Below are 20,215 nucleotides of genomic sequence, written 5' to 3' on the forward strand. Positions count from 1 at the left end.
AAAGATCATGGATTTTGAGCTTGCTTTATAGCATCACTCTATAAAAAATTACTAATTAACTTGCATCAGACACAACTTCCTGGCAATTGTTCCACTGTAATTCATTTGACGGTAAGCAAGTAGTTCCATAAAACGTTCATCACCCTTTCAATTTCTGAATACGTATGAAAAGAATTCCTTTAACAACATGGCTTTCAACATGCTAAGGTATCTGACACAAGTGTTTATCTGTTCTCCTCTTGGGTGTACCTTACCTTTTAAAGATAGCAACTCTGAATGTATTTGAATACAGAGTTCCTTGAATATATCGTGGTTTAAAAACATGTTAAAAGACCGTAAAACTAAATACTAGAAGTTTGTTATTTGTATTTGTTATTCATCTTAAGATGTTTGCGCTTTGAAAATGAAATCTGGCTGCAATTATGGCTTTTCTGCTTGCTAGACACTGCTGCAGCTCATAGTATATTACTGACACCCCTTTCTTCAATGCACAATCAGCTTAATCACAACACATGGTTGTAATCTTTTTGACTTTTTCATGATTTCTAAACTTCTAGTGTCATGATTTTTCCAAAACCTTTCCCATGGTTGGACATGAAATAGCACGCATATACTTCCTCATTATCACCACAGTAATTATGGATTTTCCAATCAGATTCTAAGAGGAAATTAATATTTCTGAACTTACTAGACAAGAATTTTTGCATTTCCTACTGTAACCAGTGAACCAGTATGTCAGAAAAACTTATTTATTTTACATGAATGCTTACTTTTGGTTTTCTCAAGACTTCTTCAGTCTCATGTTTCTGATTCTCTTCTGAGACCGTTTTCTTTCAAGCCTGGCTTTGACATTTGTACCACAAGCTGCTTCCAAATTTGCCCAGCAACAATTCAGGACTGTTCTAAAATTCCATCTCATCACCAACTTAGACCGGAATGTGGCATCTTTTCCCATGATATTGCCTTCCCTTGACCACTTTTTAGAGGCTTACTAGAATCTTTCCTGCTGACCAACTGTAGAGCATTTAGAAGGGCATTTCTCCTCAGAAGCACAACTTAAAAATATGTTTTTGAATAGTTCAATTTCAAAATTAGACAGTCTGTTCAGTACCTTAATATTCATGTAAAGGATTACTTTGGTCACACTGTACTCAGTTTACACAATACTCATGCAGTTTCCTCAGTAGGCCAAAGCACACACACACAGCACAGGACAATTTTGTCCTATCTTAATGTTAAATATTTGTTCCCTGAAAATAATTCACTACACAGTAATATCCTCGATCTGCAACAGTCTCTGAGTGAATGCCCTGTCATCCTGAAGAACACACAACAATAAATGGAGATATCCCCCAAAGTCTCTACCAGCACAGATTATTTATTTTTTCATTCAGGAACTAGCTGCTTACAAAGACACACCAAGCATAGCTAAATTACCAATGAGAGGTAAAAATTAACCTTTATTTTTCAAAGGATAAATAATTATCTGTAAAAATCAATGCCTGGTATATTGTACAGCCTTCAAACAATACTGCTTTGAAAGTCAGATCTCCAGCTCTATCAGAAGTGTTTCACAACAGATCTGATATCACACTGAGTTTTCCTCATCCAAGAAAAGAGAAATTAACATATACCCTGTAAGAAAACGTGTAATTTTTCTTCAGATGTAACAAGGAAGTGGAAGTACCTGCTCGTATACATGCTTTGTTGTGCTAAATGACATGAACTTTTTCCTCTGGCTCCAGCTCACAACGACTGAATGCTAAGCATTAAATACAGGCACTTCACGTTGTGGGATAAACAAACAGTTCTATCTAAGGCTTTTAAATTTGATTAAAACAAAAGGTTCAGGAAAGTTTTAATTAGCAGGTTTTACCCAGATGAGTTGTTCTAACCAAGTGCACTACAAAAGGAAAAAAACCAGACCATTGGCTGTCTATTGCACAGTGGGATTCTACTGAATGCAACAGGTTTGGACAAGGCTTCACAGAAGGGTCAGAGAGGCCATCAGTAGCTTTTTCTTTTTAGTACCTATCAACATAAGTACCAAACATAGGATTAAGTTTATGCCACATAGACCAAAACTGCTTTAAGCTTTTCATTTCATAGCATACTAATTTCTTTCTCACACTGCCCAAGTTTCTAGAACATTCAAAAATCAAATTATGCATTCTATGGCTACAATCTATTATAGAGATGACATCTAGACTAATTCTACAAGGCTGTGGAGTCTCCTTATCTGGACGCCGACCTGTGCAACCTACTGTAGGGAACCTGCTTTAGCAGGGGTCTTACACTCAATGTCTCTGGAGGTCCCTTCCAATTTCTACAACTATGTGACTCTGTGAAAGTTACTGACTGAAATTACAGGCCAAAGCAGGTCAGCTGCTCATTAGCAGTAATCTTAATTCCAGACAAGCTTCAAGGCAGCTTTGGATAACACACTCTCTACTACCATTGAGTTGCAGAGGTTTCAAAGGAAGCACAGAAAGTAAGCTAAAAACTTCTCAGATATTGTTATTAGGACCGCTACAAATGAGGCTTATGAAAGTTAGCAGTTAAAAACACAGCAGCCTCAGTATAGACTTATTATCTGATCACAGCAAGGGAAACACCTAGAATTTCTTTCAGTTATTTCAGGATTAACCAAGATTTCCTTCTGCTTAGCACTTTAGTCTGGTTTGTACTTTTGCTCTGGTCTACTGGTAGAACTCATCAATACTGTGGTTCTACAAATAATAAACATGATAACTTCTCAAATGGTTATGATTACACTGCTTCCTCAACTACAGTTTACAAGCAACTTACCTAAGCTTTTCTTCACCAAAATCCTGCAACTTAGAATAAAAATTATACACAATCTAGTGAGTATTAATGCTTCTATTCAGAAAAGTAGGTGCTGTAATACCACCTTTTTTAATTTAAAATACATATTTTTGAATTTTAAAGACATTGAGGAATACTCACAATTGTCACTACAAGACAGCTACACTGATGCATTAAAACAATCTTTACAATGTCTACCAAGTTATTCAAGAATCATAATGACGATATCACATTTCAAATGGGCACACTCCTTGTTCACACTTTTTTTGTTCAGGCAGTCATACTGTAGTTCACACCATACATAACGTTATTTATTGACATTTGGATTGAGAAATTACTTTACCTGGAAGATTATCATGGAGTCATACTGACGTACATATATTTTCTATGTCTCAGTCTTTAAATAGAACGTGCCATTCCTCCAATGGGGGTAAAAGCCTTTTTTTCTTTTCCCCTCAGTCCTGAGCTTCAGCATTCTTGAAATTATCCAAGAAAAGAAGATGGAAGCACTCTTCATTATTCAACACGTATAAACAACTGAAAACTGATTTTTAATATGTATTGCATGTTTGCACTGTACGGATATGTACTGATGACTTCTACGAGGAATGCTGTTCCAGTACTTCACAAGAGAGGGCTTTTTTGCCCTCCCCAACATTAGTGAAACATATGTGACTTAGTCATGTTTACCAATTAACTTTTAAGATGTACTTTAAAGAAAAGGAACTGACAATTGGCCCTACAACTGAGGAAACATACAGGAGTTAATGTTGAAAAGCATCTTATCACCGTTTATTTTCAGATGCTTCACAATATCATCACAAAATAAAGTATCACAATCTGTTTCAGGTAAATAAAAATGAAGCATTAACAAATGCCAAATCTCTATATAAGTAATACAATCAATTATAAATAAAAAACATGCAGTAATTTAAAAATGTGCATATTAGAAAATATTGCCATGTGATCCAGTTCTTTAAAAGACTTTGGATTTTTCAAAAATACAAAATAGACATCATAAAAAAATTACAGTCTACTTTCTTACTTCTGTTGTGGTACTGTATAAATTCAATTGGACTTTTAGGATAAGCTATAAGTTTATGTGACCATGGAATGCCTCTGAAATATGTAAAAGCTTTTCACTAAAATTTAATGAAACCAGGTCTTGCAATGCAACCTAGCAGGTGTGCCGAGGTTAACTTCTCAGTATTCAACAAGTTTGCATACTGGCTCTGAACACATTACAAAGACTGTAAGGTGCACAGACTTAACAGTAAGACTCACAGGTGTGTCATAAGGTAAATGTGAAGTCACATTTTTAAAGCCACTGCACACACTTTGCCATAATTAATACAGAGACACGTCTAAAATTCCTTGTACTTATCTGGAACGAGCCATACAAAACGTGAAGCTTCAGATCTCTCGGCTGAAGAGGGACAACATCATTTTATATTTGACCAAGAAACACTTCTGAGAATACAATCTGAGTAACAAAGATTCAGTCACCATTTCAACTTTCACAAAACCAGACTAGTAATCTGATGCGGGTTGCCTTCCTTCTAGCAAATATATTCAAAGTTCTCTGATTTTTTCTTTAACCTCTCAAGCATTTGACATGGGTGGACAAGACTGACTCCACCAGAAGTTCATGTTAGCAAAGAACTATTATGCTATTAACATCTATTCTCCAGGATGCAGAAACACCCCCTGAGAGACTGGCTGTTGTCTTCCTGAAAGCAGAAAACACATCCAGCAAGGATGCAAAGCTTTTCATATATTTTTTGCCCCGTCTTCTTTGCCTTGAGATTCTTAGGCTGTATCTGTTTAAGTGCAGAAATCCAGGCCTCTGATTTTAGTCCCAGGCCTTTGACTGTGGGGATACTGAACAAAAACTCTTGACAGAAAATAAACAAAATCCCTGTCTCACGTGGAAGAGAATGTGTAACAACAGAGAAATCCCAACTGACAAAGAAACTGTCTTGAAAAGTGACAGTAACAGAACAAATCCTGAGGTGGAACAAATGCTATGCACACTTCCATGCTGCCTAGCTCCTCCCTTCTACCAAGATGAAGTAACACAGCAATACCGCTCTTAAGAACTCCAGAACTGTATTCCTCACACTGTTTATTCAAAGTGAGTACAAGCAATAATTTTACGTTATGTCCCAGAAAATGCATCAAGGCTTCAGAACAACAGTTTAACTGTGAAGCACAGTTCTATCATGATTTTGTCCTGAGGAGTAATTAGAGACTGTAATACAGCATAGGTACAGCTTTGCGCATTGTGTCCTTTTACAACATGAATTTCTTCTGAAGTCAGGGCTTACAACACAAACTGTTTGGATGAAACATCTAAGACTGCTCAGTTTAACCAATTAAGAACTCCAACAAACCTTTTCCAGACTTGTCTCTATCATGAAATAGGAGTATTAATGCCCTGAAATTATTCAAAGGACTGGAGCAGCTTTTTGTGTTCTGGTAGAGGACAGACTTTTAAGGCCTGCTCTTGCCTGGACAGTGCACACACGCTTGTTCCTCAGCATCTCCCTAATGAAGCTTCCTACCCCACTCCCAGGAGATTAATACATAGTTTTCTCATACTTTGTCCTGAAAAATGTCACCACAGTAAACCATGGAAACTTGTATCATCTTACCTTTCTTGTTGACTTGTAGTAGTGCTTCACTTAAAGGACCTAAGTTAGAATTTAAATAGAATCCAGGTGCAGAGCAAATGGTTTTACCTTCATTTTTTAACCCAGAAGCTGACTAATGGATCAGATATGGAGGCAGATAATTCCCGCCATCCCATCCAGCACTTGAAAATGATCTTTCTTTAATTACTTTCACTTCCTGCTTTATGTCTTCATGTTTCCCTGAAAATGGCAAATCTAACTTCTTACTGCTCTCTCTGTAGTGGAACACTGTTACACATCGTGTCCAGGAGCTGTGATTTCTCTCTGATTTCTGCCTGAAGTCTGGCAGTTTCATGGACTTTCCTATGTGATTAAAGAAACAAAATACATGAAATTCTAATTCACAGATCCCTAGCAAGTTTAATTAATATACTTATTTTTCTTTACCTCATATTTACTGACTTTACTTTGTATTGGACTCTGTACAGGCCGATCACTTCACCTGAAATTGGGATGACAGAATATCGATATGTCTATTTCTGAACCAATACAAAAGCCTTACTTGGTGCATTTGTCCATTCAGCATTTATGCTTTGAGCATGCTCCATTGTGCAATATCTCCTCACTAGTTCTGTTAGCCCTACAGTGACTGAGGAGTACTGACTGCCTGTATTAAAGGCATCTGACTTTCAAGTGGCAGCCTCATAAGAAGGAATTAGGTACTGAAATCTATTGTTATGTAGAACAGGGCCAAATATCCTTTCATATCCCACTGATGAAAACACATTCATATGAAGCAGTGTTTCTTTTCAGGTTTAAGACATCAAACCAAACTATCTGTTTGTGTAGCAGTGTTCTCACTTTTTGTTCTGTTTATTACTTTGGCATTCTAAGATATTTATCAGCACTTTCAACTGTCTATGCACTTCTTACTTTAAACCTTCAAGCTCTTTTCTAAACATTGCTTATTCACTCTATATAAATCAAACAGTATAAGCTTCATGGATTCAGCAATTTGCATACAGTTCTTCAAGTTATTAGAAGCATGTAAAAACTAATGCATAGTCTATCACAGATGTTTTAAAGATTAGTTGTTTCCCAAGGTAAGTGACATTTAAATACAAAACAAGAATGCACAAGAAGTTCAGTTTCCATTCACATTTGTGAAAGAGGCAAACAATAACAAATGACTCTGCAATGAAAAAAAGTGATTTGTTTACGTAAGCATTAGAGATAATGCTATACATATGATAAAGTAATCAATTAAGGGCACTCAGACCAGTAAAAGTTGCTCTTCCTTCTAGAGCTTAAAATGAAAAACAAAGAAGCCTCTCCAACCCTATCCATGACATTCCTCTTTTCTATCAGTGAACATTTGAGCTGAAATACAGAGATGTTCACCTTTTCAAATAGCTTTCGTGAAATGACATTTATTAACAAGTTTGGCACAGAGAAACTTCATTGTGAGAAGACAGACAAATCTGATTTCCTCAGTGTTGCACTAATAACACTGAATGTGAGTGAATTCTCACTGCTTGTAAGTAGTGAGAAACAAAATATTCATTACACCATTCTGTTCAATTCAGTAATATAGTTTGAAATATAAGAAAATACCTGATTAAGTTATACTTCACACAGTATGAATCACAAGGCTTATTCCTTCCCTTCTTCCCTCCCCCTTATCTGTAATACTTTGCAAAGATTTGTAATCAGATGTCTTAGCTTCTTGTACTGTACATATCCACATCTTCTGGGCTGGACTGACCATGGTCCATAAGTTTTGGGTCAGGTTTAAACTTTGTTGTCTTCACCGTTCCTGTAAGAAATATTAGAGAAACTTATTGGAGAAATAACAAGATCCATATCACATGGAGCAAAAGAAAACATTACTGATGGAAAATCAAAGATATATAATAACAACTTTGAAACTGTGACAGGGTGCACAGTGACAAAATTAAAATATTCCTGTAGTTATTAAACAATACTGTCTTCAACATATTCTTGAGAATAATATGCTATGACATTTTGTTCTATTTTAAAGCAAGAATAAGTACAAACTGTATCCAAGTAATTCAGAATATGCATTGAATTTGTATATTGGACCTGAGATTACATCTGAAATTTTTCGTTCACCTGATGAAGGCAGTGGATCTTTAGTACTCCAAGACTCTATAGGAGAAGATTCTGTCCTGTTAGATGATCGTGATTCAATAGCAGATTCAAACTGTACATTAGATATTTCTCTATTTTTCTTATTTTCTTGTGTAACTGATTTTGACTCTTGCTGCAGCTGTGAACAAACATTAATGCAAAATAAGGTTATCTCAAAGCTTGTATTTTACAAAATTACTCTCAAGTATGACATAATGCAATGACATCATGCAATGACATTCAGTTGGTAACATTAGTTGACTGCATGCACTGGATGCACCTATAAAAAAGATAAACTGCACTAAAAAACCCCACAGCTTTGATACTTTAACTTGAAGTTCACATTTAAGCAAGTTCACTTTTTCATGAGCGTATATTCAAATCTGATGCTGTTTTAACCTGAGACCCTCCAACTGCTTCACAAAGAAGTCATCGTCCTCTACAGTCCTCTACAGTTACAAAGACAAAAAAAAAATAGAAAAAATGCGTAGGTCTTACAAAACACTTAATTCTAGACTACTTACTACTGTTAGACTAGGTGATCTTAGATGTCTTTTCCAACCTTAATGACTCTATTGTATCCTTAGCTAGCAGAAGAGAGAAAGATAAATCATGATGTCTCCCTAGTAATGGAAAGGAATACATTGTTTTCGTTACAGGCTTCACCAAGTAAAAAAAAAAAAAATTAAGCTAACAGGGACTGTCTTTACCACATCAATCCTTGTATCTCTGTCAGCTTAATGACATTTACCCAAAGTTCATTTTCAAAACTCAGAATTCCATTTGACTCCACAGAGGAAATTAAAGGGGAGAAGTGCACAGAGTAACACCATAAATTTGAAGCAAAATACTCCTAAACATTAAGATGACTGAGAAATTTTCATTTTCTTTAAAAGCAGCAAAAATAATACTGTGCAGAACTGAAACCTTATTTAGGCAAATATTATTTTTTTCCAAGTGTCTTAAATGCTTGCTGGACAGAAAAAAACTTCAAGTTGCAGAAAAAAGGAAGTCTAATTCTGGAATGTACTAACCTGAATTCCACATATAATTTACAGGGGGGAAATATTCCTCTCAACTTAGTGCTGGCAGAGCCCTAGGTTGCGTACTATGGTGTACTTTTTTGACTTCATTTAAAAACAAAGCAGAAACGAAAGGAAAAAGGAAAAACTAGAGAATGCACTGAGGAAAATAAAAATTGCACAGGAGTTACAAGGTTTGTTTTCTAAAAAAGGTTATTCTATGGAAAAGGTAACATCAAAAAACAGGATGAACTTTTCAAACATAAAAAGGTCAACATAAAGAGGTTAATGACCATTTCTTCCACTATGGCTGCACCAAGGACAGAACTTGGAAAAAAAAAAATTAGCTTAATCTGAGATAAATGCTATTTAAATCAAAGGGTAATGTAAACAGACTACCTGAAATGGTTATGGAATTTCCTTCATTCATATGTTTAAACACAAGTTAGTCACATCTACAGTGATTCTTTTCTGCTAAACTCAAAAATGAGCTGATAATACATTAATTAAACATTTAAATTACAAAAATATCAGAGTTTTCCATACTTCCCTTAAAACAATTAGTAATCTTCAACAGTATCAGCAGGATGGTACTTGACCTTCTCACTTCCTTTCTTCACCCTTTGATTTTACAAGCTGCAGTCATTACTTCAGAAAGCCTACCTTGGAGGCATCTTCCTTCTTTGTCCATAGTGATCGTACAGCCTCATAGGTTTGATGGCTTGCAGAAATTACCTTTTTCCCTGTTATCTATTAAGAAAACAACACAATTTTAAAATAGCTTTAAAAAAAAAAACAACAGATACATAGACCACTCAAATGCAACACAATTCATGAGAACACGCTCAACACCATACAGAATAGGACATACTTTAACCATCTGCTTCTCTAAATCTAAACGTGTATTTATTTTTCATCAAGCAAGTCCTAAATAATGTTTACATAGGTATTAGAAATCCACAGGTAGCTTTCATATGCTATACATACCCATCTATCCAAAACAAAATCAAAACATACTTAAAGAACAGTGTTTTGTAAACGTTAGCACAATTGACCAGAACAACGAATATGAAAGAATCCAGACTTGCCTCACTATTCTGCAAATGATCAAAAGACAGTAATACAGAAGACTGAAGATAAACAAAAACATCACCATAAGATGACCCAGTCTGTGTAAGTGAGCAGTGTTCTGCTTTACACATCTGAATCCTTCAGTATTTCAGATTTTAGAGGAATAATTTTATAACGCTGCAGTAACCATGGAGAAACTTTACACATGCTCTGTACACACTGAATATTTCATAGCTACAACTACAGAAAAGCTGCAGAAGTAGACACAAGTAAATGGGAAACAAGGATTTAGACTCCACTGCAGAATTTCTATTCATTTCTGTTTCTTCCAACCCTGACATTTAAGTCCCACTCTAATGAGCCAAGGAAGTTCCCCTATGGCCTCCTGAGAAACTGTAATCTTCAACAACTTGTATATGTGAAAACAAATACTTCTGCTCAGCTTAGTCGTAAAAGGCTGCCCAAAGATTTTAACTACAGAGTTTAGTCTTTACTATGTCTTCATAAATACTCCACAAGGGTGTAAGAGCAAACACTTCATTAAAATAAGTAGATATAGCAATTGATTCATCACAACGGAAAAATCAGAGATTCAGATTAATTTCAAGACCAAAATGCAACTACTAGAACTACATTTTCCTACCTCATTCATTTCATATAGAAGTGCAGTTTTTAAACTACAAATGCAAAGACTGTCAAGGAACCAAGAATTCTACGAACACTATAGAGAAGGAAGAGATACGGTGATGTTTTCAATTCAGTCTTTGTATAGAAAAGTACTGTAAGCAAACAATTCATGCAAAATATGAAGTGCGGTGCTGCTTTTCTACATAAACAATGAAGACATTAATCAGGCAGGCAACTGCAAGACGACAGTATTTTGAAAGCAAGGAATCTTATAAAAGGTGTGGCAGTATCTGCCAAATTCAGCAACTTTGTATTTATTTTTTAGTTAATTTTATTGCAGTGGGACAAAAACACGTTCATTCATTTGAGAAACGAGGACTAAAATTGAGAAGCTACTGCATTTTTAAATTCAGTCATTTTATTCACTTCTGATAGTTATGCAATTAACAGATGTGATACACTGTTTTAATGAAGATGCATTTGAATTCCAACTCCCAGTCCCACGACGCTTAAATCAAATGAAACTGGAATGCTAAATTCACTGTTAATTCAATATTAAAACACAAGTAAACTTACCTTAGCAATTACTACTGCCTGAGCTGGGTAACAAACTGAAATTCCTAAAGTAGTAAGTCCCAAGGGATAAGCAATTTTCTTAAATCTAGAATCTGTACAAAGCCAAATATTTCATATAATTAGCTTTATGTTACAGTAGTGTCTAAGTGGTTGTATTAATTAAACATAATTGTTTAACCTCTAACAATTGTTTGCATCCAGTTTATACCCACCATGTCTGAAGAAAAGAATACAGAACACTATTACAGTTCAGTAAATAGCCAGGTTAGCAAGAGATACTGACATTCTCCAAGTTGGGATTCCCAATCGAGAAAGAATCCCAAAGCTGATTTGCCAATATTGTAAAAAAAAACCAAAAAACAGAATAATATCAGTGAGGAGCTGCTGGGGCTTTTCAGATGCTGCACGCATGCTCTCTCAAAGACTGAGTGCTGAATGTGAAGCAGCCAAGGGCATGAAAACTTGGGCCTCTTTCCTCAAACATGAGAATGGCTGAGCCAGACTGAAGTTCCCCTTTGCTGACAAGGAGCCCTGCTAACAGATTTTCAAGTCCAATTAAGAAAAAACAAAAAATGTTTAAACGTCTGTCCACCAAAGAGTAACAGGGATACAGTAAGAAATCTTCTACCAATCAGAATACCAATTCTGTCAGAATTTTGAGGAATCCATTTGCTTTGCAAAACATTTAGATAACACGCGCACTCAGGTATTACAGATTAACATTTTCTGAACAGTATTTTCTAGCATGTTAAGTATTATGCTTTTAATATTTATCTTGAAAAAAAGAGGAGACTATCTCTGCAATTACTCCTCTGACTCTAAAGTTGCCCAAATCACACCTTCTGATGTACGCTCCCTTGTACCCATTAGCCAAATCCCACGGTCTACTCCATTCTGCTCTATTGTTTTAGCCAACATCTAAAATAAATATTTAATAATGTCCTTTCTATTTACCAGGAAGGATTTTCTTTGAATACTAATTGGTTATTTTCTCTATTTCAGAAAAATCTTTGGACCATTGAAACTACTACATGCAACATACACAATACACCCAATGATGGAAATAAGCATAGAAACCCTACCTTTTCTTGCCAGCACCACACCAGCTAGGCCTGATATTGTAATTATGCCAACTCTGGGAAGAAAGTCTGGTGGTGGATTCTTCAGGTAAACGTAAGCATCTTAAAATTAAAAAAGAAGAAGAAATGTCAAAGAAGCAAAGCAAGTCAATATTAATCTCTACCTTTGTTTCTCACGTCAGAAATAATAATGGAAGTAAAACTCTAAGAATCCAAAACTGAACACAGTATAAGCATGGAATTTTTGTTAATGAATGAAGAAGTCTTTTTTTTCCAGGTGCATCCTCTAACATCTGTGTTAACTGGGAAGAGAATCCCAATCCTCAAAGCATAGCAATAAAGACAGTGATTTTTCTTCCTACACCCATTTTTATGTTTTATCAACAATCAAAAAGGAAAGCATAGGTTTAAGTTTGGACAGTACTATTAGTTAACATAGATTAAATACTTATTTTTGAATTTCCCAGTACAGTATTTCTGTAGAAAATTACTCTTATTTGCAATTTCTGACACTGAACACTAACATGCAAACACTACTTGTAGCTCGTGCAAGAACAAGCTTTTTTGCAATGAAGATGAGTTGTGGAATTTTCATCCCTGGAGTTGTTCAAGGCCTTGCTGTGGCCCTGCTTTAATCAGGGGGTTGGACTGAGTGATCTACAAAGGCCCTGCGCTGAGGGTTCCACAGAGAATCTACAGAGGTTCCAGTTTCAACAATTCTGTAATCCTATGGTTCTAAAAAAATGAATAGTAGATTAAAAGTACTCAGAAGGCATTTGCTCCACTCTAAACTCAAATGTTTACAAATAAAAGTCAGCACTGCCTACGAGCCACCAATTCAAGACTCACTGCCTTCCTCAAACTTTAAAAAACATTCTGTAGAATAAATGCAAGGCAACAGAAGCACATGAAATGTTCTCTGCACCTTCCCTCATCACAATGAAATCTAACATTGTGACACATCATACATAATCCTGAATCTGCCAAAACAGTATTTACCATAAGGTCACAAAACATAGAAGGCTAAAATCGAAGGAGTGAGAGATACTACTCAAACAGTCATGTCTCTCCCCTAAGGACAGAAGTGGAACTCCACAGTGATATAATGAATTAAAAGTGGCTCCAGTCATCTCTTTTCCTACACTTCTGGAAAGTACTTCAGTGCAGTTTCCTTTCTGTCCCCTTTTTTTTTTTTTTGTTTAAGTACCCTTTGCTGGCTAGACCAGTTCTGAAGTTGCAAGGAGAAAGAACAGAAACATTCAATTCAGAAATAAATGACTTGCTTACCTTTACCAAACTGAATTGAATCCACTATTCCATTTTTAGCAAAGAAAAAAGCATCCTACAAAAACAATAGAATAAATGTAAGTACTTTGCAACAGTAGATGTTTGTAGCAAGAACGAGCCAGCTGATACATATGGCTCAACACAATAAGACAAATATTACTGAATTTTAAAAGAAAGCCCCATCAGATTAGTGAACTTCCACAAAGGCTGTGCTGAGACTACTTCCTTTTCGGCTAACGCATTTATATTATTTCAATTTTCATCCATATTTAGTTAAACAATTTTTCTTTGATTTAATCAAATTTTTGCAAAATTAACATTTTGGGAACAAAATTGTGGGGCAGCAGCAGATTTGCACCCAAACTGTGCAGCATGAGAAAGTTTCATTACAAAATACCGTTGCCTCTTCTCCAGAAAATCTTGCCCAACAAAACCAACTTTGCCATTTAGATTGCAAACACGGTACTCAGTTCTGGTGAAGATAAGCAATACTCATCGGTATTAAGATGTGTGCTCAATTATTTTGCATTACTCCTTTCAAATTGGTCAACTTGCCTCATTACAAAGGTTTTCATTAGCACCACTGTACTCATGCTGCTACACAAATCAAGCAAGTTCACCTTCCTTGAGAGATTAACAGAATACCGTCTTCAGTTTCCTCACAGAAACAAAGCTTGAAGTAACAGTGACTTTGTGCCACCAGAGGTCACTGCTGGTCAACCTCCCACTCCTTGAGTGTTAAGGACACGGAATCAAAGTTTGATACAGATTTATAACTAAATTGTTTCACTTATGTAGTCACTGGCCATACTTTCACAGATCAACACAATCAGAACTGATAGAAAATGCACATTTTGATGTCTGTCTTTTCCAACTACTCTGCTGTATCTCTAAGTAAAAAGTACAAGCAGAAAGTGTCACATACTAACAGCAGTGTAAGAAGCTGCCATCGACTAAAGGGTAAGAGAATGCCATTGCCTAATGGGTAACAGGTATCACATCTTCTTCTGTGCTTAAAATATTCAATAACAGAGTTGCAAAATACTGTTGATGGACAGTTAGTAAAAGGCTGCTTTAGCAGTTTGATCGGATGCACATAGTTTACCTTCCCCAAAGGACCTGTTTACAATCCTTTGAAAGCAGCACTCTCTTTTCCAAGACCGTACCTGGAATTTCAGACACCCAGATGTAACAGTGATGCTGGCAGAAGTTACCTACATAACTCTTACCACAGAAGTTAAGCAAAAACTATTTCTGAAGCTGACAGTGTGGGTTGGCCTTGACCCACTTTCATATTGACTGAAAGGGACCTATTTGATCTTCCTGATATCTGCACTGGAAAACAGGGAGAATACACAAGTTCCCTGTTAAAAGAACAGTAGAGAAAAATGAGACAATGGTTCATTTTTGCATTTTAAACTACAGGTCTGTGATAACACAAGAAGTTGCCAAAAAAAAAGAAAAACAAACAAAACCAAACCCAACATGGTTAAGTAGGATTTTTTTAACCTTTTAGTTTAGTGCTATTAGGAATTGTAGGAAACCTCGGGGGCAGGTATTTCTTACCTTACACCATCCAATATAGCGGCCAGTTGTCAGTCTTATCGAAGAGAATTGCTTCTGCAAGCGACCAGGCTGCTCTTCAATGTATTTCGATTTCAGAGGTGGCGAACAGTAAATTGGAAGCTGGAACCACAAGTATAACCGTACTGCAGGGAGACCGTTCTGTAAACTGACCTGCATTTACTGACACTGAGCAGCATTTCTCAAGCCCACAAATCTTTAGCCTTTCCACAATGCAAAGAAAGCCTGTGTATCAAATTGTGGGTTTTTTACATTTACAAACTTAATTACACAATTGTGACTACAGGTCAATTCTTCACAAATGAAACTGAAGCACTGTACACGTTTAGAGAAGTAGAACTACTGAGTATGATAAAAATGTATTTTATTAATGAAAAGCGTAAGAAAGACAAGTTGGAAGATGTATGCAATTTATTGATAGAAACTGTACAGTAAAAAAGACCTTCTTATCAGAAAGTGCTACACTCTTATCTTAAGCTTTACCTGGCTTAACTCTAGAAACAATAATGAAAACAAGGTAAAATTTCACTCATTTACACTCTTCATTTCTATTTGTGCTGTAGTGGTCAGTTATTTAGGAGGTATTTTGTAAGATCACATAATAGTCAGTTACGTCTTTTGTTTACACGTTAATGATAATCAACAGAAAGAAATCGTATTTGTAGACTTCTCCAGTATTCTTTTAAATACTGACAAGCAGTAAGAACCGCACCTGCTTCGGCTTCACCAGCTGACTTTTTGATTCCTTTTCTTCTGCATACACTGCACACACAAACGGTAGGGAGGAAGCAGCAGCAGCCAGCCTTGCCACCTGACAGGGAGACAAAAGAAGGGAGTCTTAACGTAGAAATAAAACTTCACTCCATTCCATTCAGGATTTTACTGCTGTTTTGTGCTTCATCAAATACAGGACCAAACAAGTCAGTTTAAAAATCTTTTTAAAATAGTCTACTTTGAATAAATGCTTCATATATAAACACTTTCTCAAAAATCAGTGACAAAGAAAAACTAGAGATGACCACAATTTTGTGCTCAATGTCATTTTGATGCTTTCATCGTTCCTTACAATAAATTAACTTCTAATCTACTCAGTGTTTAACTACTCCAAGTCAGTGAATGACATTTTTGTTTCAGCAAGAAAAAGTCCAATTTTACTTGCAATAATCAGCCACCTCCCAGCTCAGAGAATGGTCCAACTGCTGTCTGGAAAAACTGTGTCAACAATAAGCAACAAGACCAGAATGAAGAACCACCTGCTTAACCTTTCTAACCCTGTCAGCTACAATGTGAGTTACAGACAGAGTTTGGTCATAATAGCTTCAGGTCTCCTTAGATTAAATTTGGAAAAAGAAAAATCCTTAACACAGAGGTGAACTCAAATACCACTTCATGGGAAGCTGCTTTTTACCTCACTGCCTCAAGACACCAACAGGAGGCGCCCCAGGCACACGGTGCGTTAACCACCAGCCCCAACACTGAAGCATCTGCACCTTCCCTCACTTACAGTTGCTTCCATGTCAGTAACGACTTTTCTGCTCTTCACCTGAAGCATTTCTTAAACTGCAAAAACGTGAAAATCAGTATGGGAAGCGCTTCTGAGATCTGCATGGAGACCGCAGTGGTAGTGGCAGAAAAACTGACATCCAGGAGAAAAAAAAAACCAAACACACCTTATCTTCACTTTTGGAAATATCTTGCCAAGGGAGCAGGATGAACTCCACAGCATTTAGATGCAATTATGAAACCAAGTGCTGAGGGTTCCACAGAACGAGCACCAAGATTGGAAGCACAGCCCGGAGTGAGTCGGGCTCACCCGAAAACCCGCGGCACACAGACTGAGCCGCCCAACACAACAAACCTTCATCGTTTCCAAAGCAAACGGTGTGACCATCACAGCAGTACTTTCAGATCACGCACTCACAGACAAACAGAAGGCAGCACAAGACTGCTATGAAAGGAGCAAACAGCGTGCCAGCAGTTACTATTTATTTCATGCTTTTTTCCAACATAGAAACAGTACGAAAATGTGTAGTGCAGGTTCCAGTTTGCCCAAAGAAACAGAATCCCATCACTGTTTCTACTTCTGCCCGAAGCATCCCAAATTGCCACTGCCTGAAGCTACAGCTCCACAGCTAAGCTAGCAAACCTCAGCTGGCAGCACCACTCCTGGGGACACACTGTGCCAACCAGCGTGCGCCACTCACCTCACCTACACCCCTGATGCCCCAAATATCTCCCCTTTAGCAGCAAAGCATGATCCAATTAATACACGGACTGTCTTTGTGATAATGGCGCTTAGAGCCAAACAACAGTCTGAGCTTCAGCAGATTTACAGAGGTACACCCATCCCCAAGGAAAAGGCTGTGCTTTACATGAATTATTAAAGAAAACTATGTAAGGTGTACTGTAATCCAGATAACCTACTTCAGATCAAGATGCTACCAACGCAGCACTCCACTTTTCAGTGGATGCTAGCAGGAAAAGGAGATTTTCAAGTGAGAAGGCATCAAAAAGTTACACTGTTCACTTAAATTTGATTGTTTTAGAGAGTCGCAACAAAGTTTATTAGTGGTAAATGCAACAGAGAAAGCTGCAATGTGAACGGTGAGAGTACTCCAGTTCCTGACTGACACTAATTGCTTTACTTTTGGATGCCTGAAGACAAACACATAAATGCTTAAAATCTGCTATCTGACACTGATCTTGGCATAATTACAGAAAGGTTTAACTCTTTCCACTGAAATCACAAAGAACCAAGGAGAAAGAAAGCAGTATCACCTCAGCTACATTCAGCAGGCTTCACTGTACAAAGTTGTTACAGAATCAGAGAATTACTGGAGTTGGAAGGCACCCTTAAATGCCATTGCTCCAACCCCTCTGCAATGAGCAGGGACACCTACAGCTCCATCAGGTGCTCAGAGCTCCATCCAGCCTGACCTTTATGGTGCCTGCAGGGATGGAGCACCACCATCTCTCTGGGCAACCTGTGCCAGTGCCTCACCACCTGTTACAGTAAAGAACTTTTTCCTTACAACCAGTCTAACTCTCCTCTCTTTTAGTTTGAGGCCGTTTCCCCTTGTCCTGTCACAACAAATCCTGCTGAAGGGTCTGTCCTCTTCTTGCTTATCCTGTTCTTTGCCTAACGAACACTGCCTAATTAATTTATTATTAATTTCTTAAATTTGTTTTATTAAAGATATTGTCAAAGGATAGTAAATGTTAAACAAGGAAAATAACACAGTTTACCTAAGTCAAAAGATAATTTACTTATCAAATCTTCTAGAAGTTACACAGCACCGAGCAATGACAGAATGCTGTCATAACAAAAGAGAGGAGGAAAAAACCTCTGCAAGAAGCCAGGCTGTAAAATATGTGGGAATTGCACAGTTCATCAGTAAAACAACTCCAGAACATCAATTATCGATTCAAACCAAAACAATCTTCTTGCTAATAAACTCAGGAAATAGTTTAATTTAAATTCACCCTTAAAAAAAAAGAAAAATTAAAGATTTTAGTTCAACATTTGATCTGCATTTTGATAATGGTTCTGCTTTTGTCTGAGTTAAAGCTCTGACCTAAGCCATAGGAAAACAACAAAAGAAAATCATTTAGTCCCTAATGGCAACAGATCTAAATACCAGCAGACAGAAGAGCCATGAGCCCAGATAATACCTTCTGGAGATGAATTCAATATGAATATAGACCTAAACACCGCCGGAATTACAGATACTAGAAGTTATACACCCCTGGACAGGAGGGGGACAAAAAAGAAAAGAGAAAGGTCAACAGCAATATCAAAGTATTTCCTCTAATACCACCACCACGCTACTGACACAATAATTACTGATAGGTTGCTTTTATTTCCACAGGCATAAGCAGCACTTTGGTCCTAACAAAACCACACTTCCAATTTACTCTGTTCTCCAAGACGCAAGTACTGTTTCTCACTGGAACTCCACAGATTCACAATTCTGCTTCAAGGCAGGCACAGACTTCAGAACAAAAAGACAACATCAAAGAAGCAGGCTGTATGCAAATACCTGAGGCACGTGTATATTGTACATACGGCATCCCTGCCCATAAAACCAGAATCCACTCAGCAGATTAAAATGAGGCTAAAATTTTAGCAGCTGCTGCATGTCACACTTGCAGTGGAGAGCTGTTATTAAATGAGTAACAGGTGAGCATTGCAGTACAGCACACTGACCCATACAGATCTATGCCCCAAACTCCACCTGGCTATGCCATGAAGCCCCATCGTTTCCTTTCTCAATGCAACCCAAAGCAACACTCCCGATCCTGCTTTGCAAAAGTAAAGAGGAGGATTCACAGGTGAGCAACCTACTCATCAATGTGACTGCAAAGAGTGGGAAACCTGACTGCACACACGAGAGAAAGTGCAGAGCTTTGCAGGCACATCTTGCCCTGTTTAAACAGGCTGTTATCCATGATTATTTCAGATGCTCGTGAGCCCATTCATTACTGCATACCTTTAATACCCGTATTTTAATGATGCACTACACTTCGCCAACCTCCTACCTAGCAAGTATCGTGATGACATTCCATATCTCGCGTGAGGAACGGGAGGCGTTTCACACAGCTGTTGGTAGACGGAGAACAACCAGAAACAAACTACTTCCCCGCCCTGGAGCAGAACTTAAGCACTGTGGAAGCAGCTCGTTCTGGCACAAGTCCCGCAGCAGAGCCGCGCGGCGCTGAGGGCTCCGCTTCCCGCCCCTTCCCCTCAGCGCCAGGCAACGGCCGAGGCGCGCCGCGCGGGAAGCGCAGACCTCATCTCCCACCTACGCCGGGGCAGCACGGCCGTGCAGCCGACACGAGCTCAGCACCGGACAGCCCGCCGGGGGACGGCCTCGTGCCCTCACAGCCCACGCGGGCCGCCCCCGGCTTCTCCCGACCCGGTGCCTCCGGCGCGTGCCGGCAGCGCTGCTCCGCGGAGCCCTGAGGGACGGAGGAGCCGCGGGAGGTACGGCAGGCTGCCCTCGGGCCCTCCCTCGGAGCGGAAAGGGACGCCCGCACCTGCGGAGCCGCCGCAGCACCGCCCTCCCCCCACGCCGGGCGGCACTCACCTTGGCCGCCATCTTAGCGACAGCCCCGCAGCCGCGTACGGCGAGCGGGAAGGGCCGAGCGCTCGGCCGCGGGCTCCTCCCGAGCGGGGCGGAGCTCCATTGAGGCTGAGACGATGGGAACCGGACCGAAACACTCCCCCGCTCTTTGGGTGGGCGCGGCTCTCTTTGTTGTCGCGTGTGGCTGAGGCCGGTCCTGCAGACCCTGCGTGGAGAGCGGCCTGCAGCTCTGCTCCGGTCCTGCTCACAGCCTGGGCTTGAATTACTCTTCGTAA

The 20,215-nt window shown here is 38.4% G+C and overlaps 1 protein-coding gene across 4 annotated transcripts; it reads right to left on the reverse strand.

Moving 5' to 3' along the window:
- Window positions 1-3,590: 3,590 nt before the first annotated feature.
- APOOL (apolipoprotein O like) lies at window positions 3,591-19,985 on the reverse strand. 4 transcript variants are annotated; one of them, XR_005859122.2, is made up of 10 exons: window positions 19,396-19,594; window positions 15,569-15,667; window positions 14,839-14,981; window positions 13,273-13,327; window positions 11,989-12,087; window positions 10,907-10,998; window positions 9,296-9,382; window positions 7,593-7,749; window positions 7,074-7,275; window positions 3,591-5,822 (listed from the first exon to the last, which is right to left on the reverse strand). XR_005859122.2 is itself a non-coding variant. In NM_001006434.3 (9 exons), the coding sequence occupies exons 1-9, from the start codon at window positions 19,953-19,955 to the stop codon at window positions 7,178-7,180; spliced, it is 819 nt and encodes a 272-aa protein (NP_001006434.2). In that variant the 5' UTR covers window positions 19,956-19,985; the 3' UTR covers window positions 3,591-7,177. The 4 variants fall into 4 exon arrangements, 3 of the variants coding, with proteins under 3 accessions (NP_001006434.2, XP_040554763.1, XP_040554764.2); NM_001006434.3 differs by lacking the exon at window positions 19,396-19,594 and adding an exon at window positions 19,944-19,985 and having other exon boundaries at window positions 3,591-7,275; window positions 14,839-14,958; XM_040698829.2 differs by having other exon boundaries at window positions 3,591-7,275.
- Window positions 19,986-20,215: the final 230 nt, after the last annotated feature.

The sequence above is a fragment of the Gallus gallus genome, chromosome 4 (assembly GCF_016699485.2).
Source record: "Gallus gallus isolate bGalGal1 chromosome 4, bGalGal1.mat.broiler.GRCg7b, whole genome shotgun sequence".
NCBI classification, from domain to species: domain Eukaryota; kingdom Metazoa; phylum Chordata; class Aves; order Galliformes; family Phasianidae; genus Gallus; species Gallus gallus.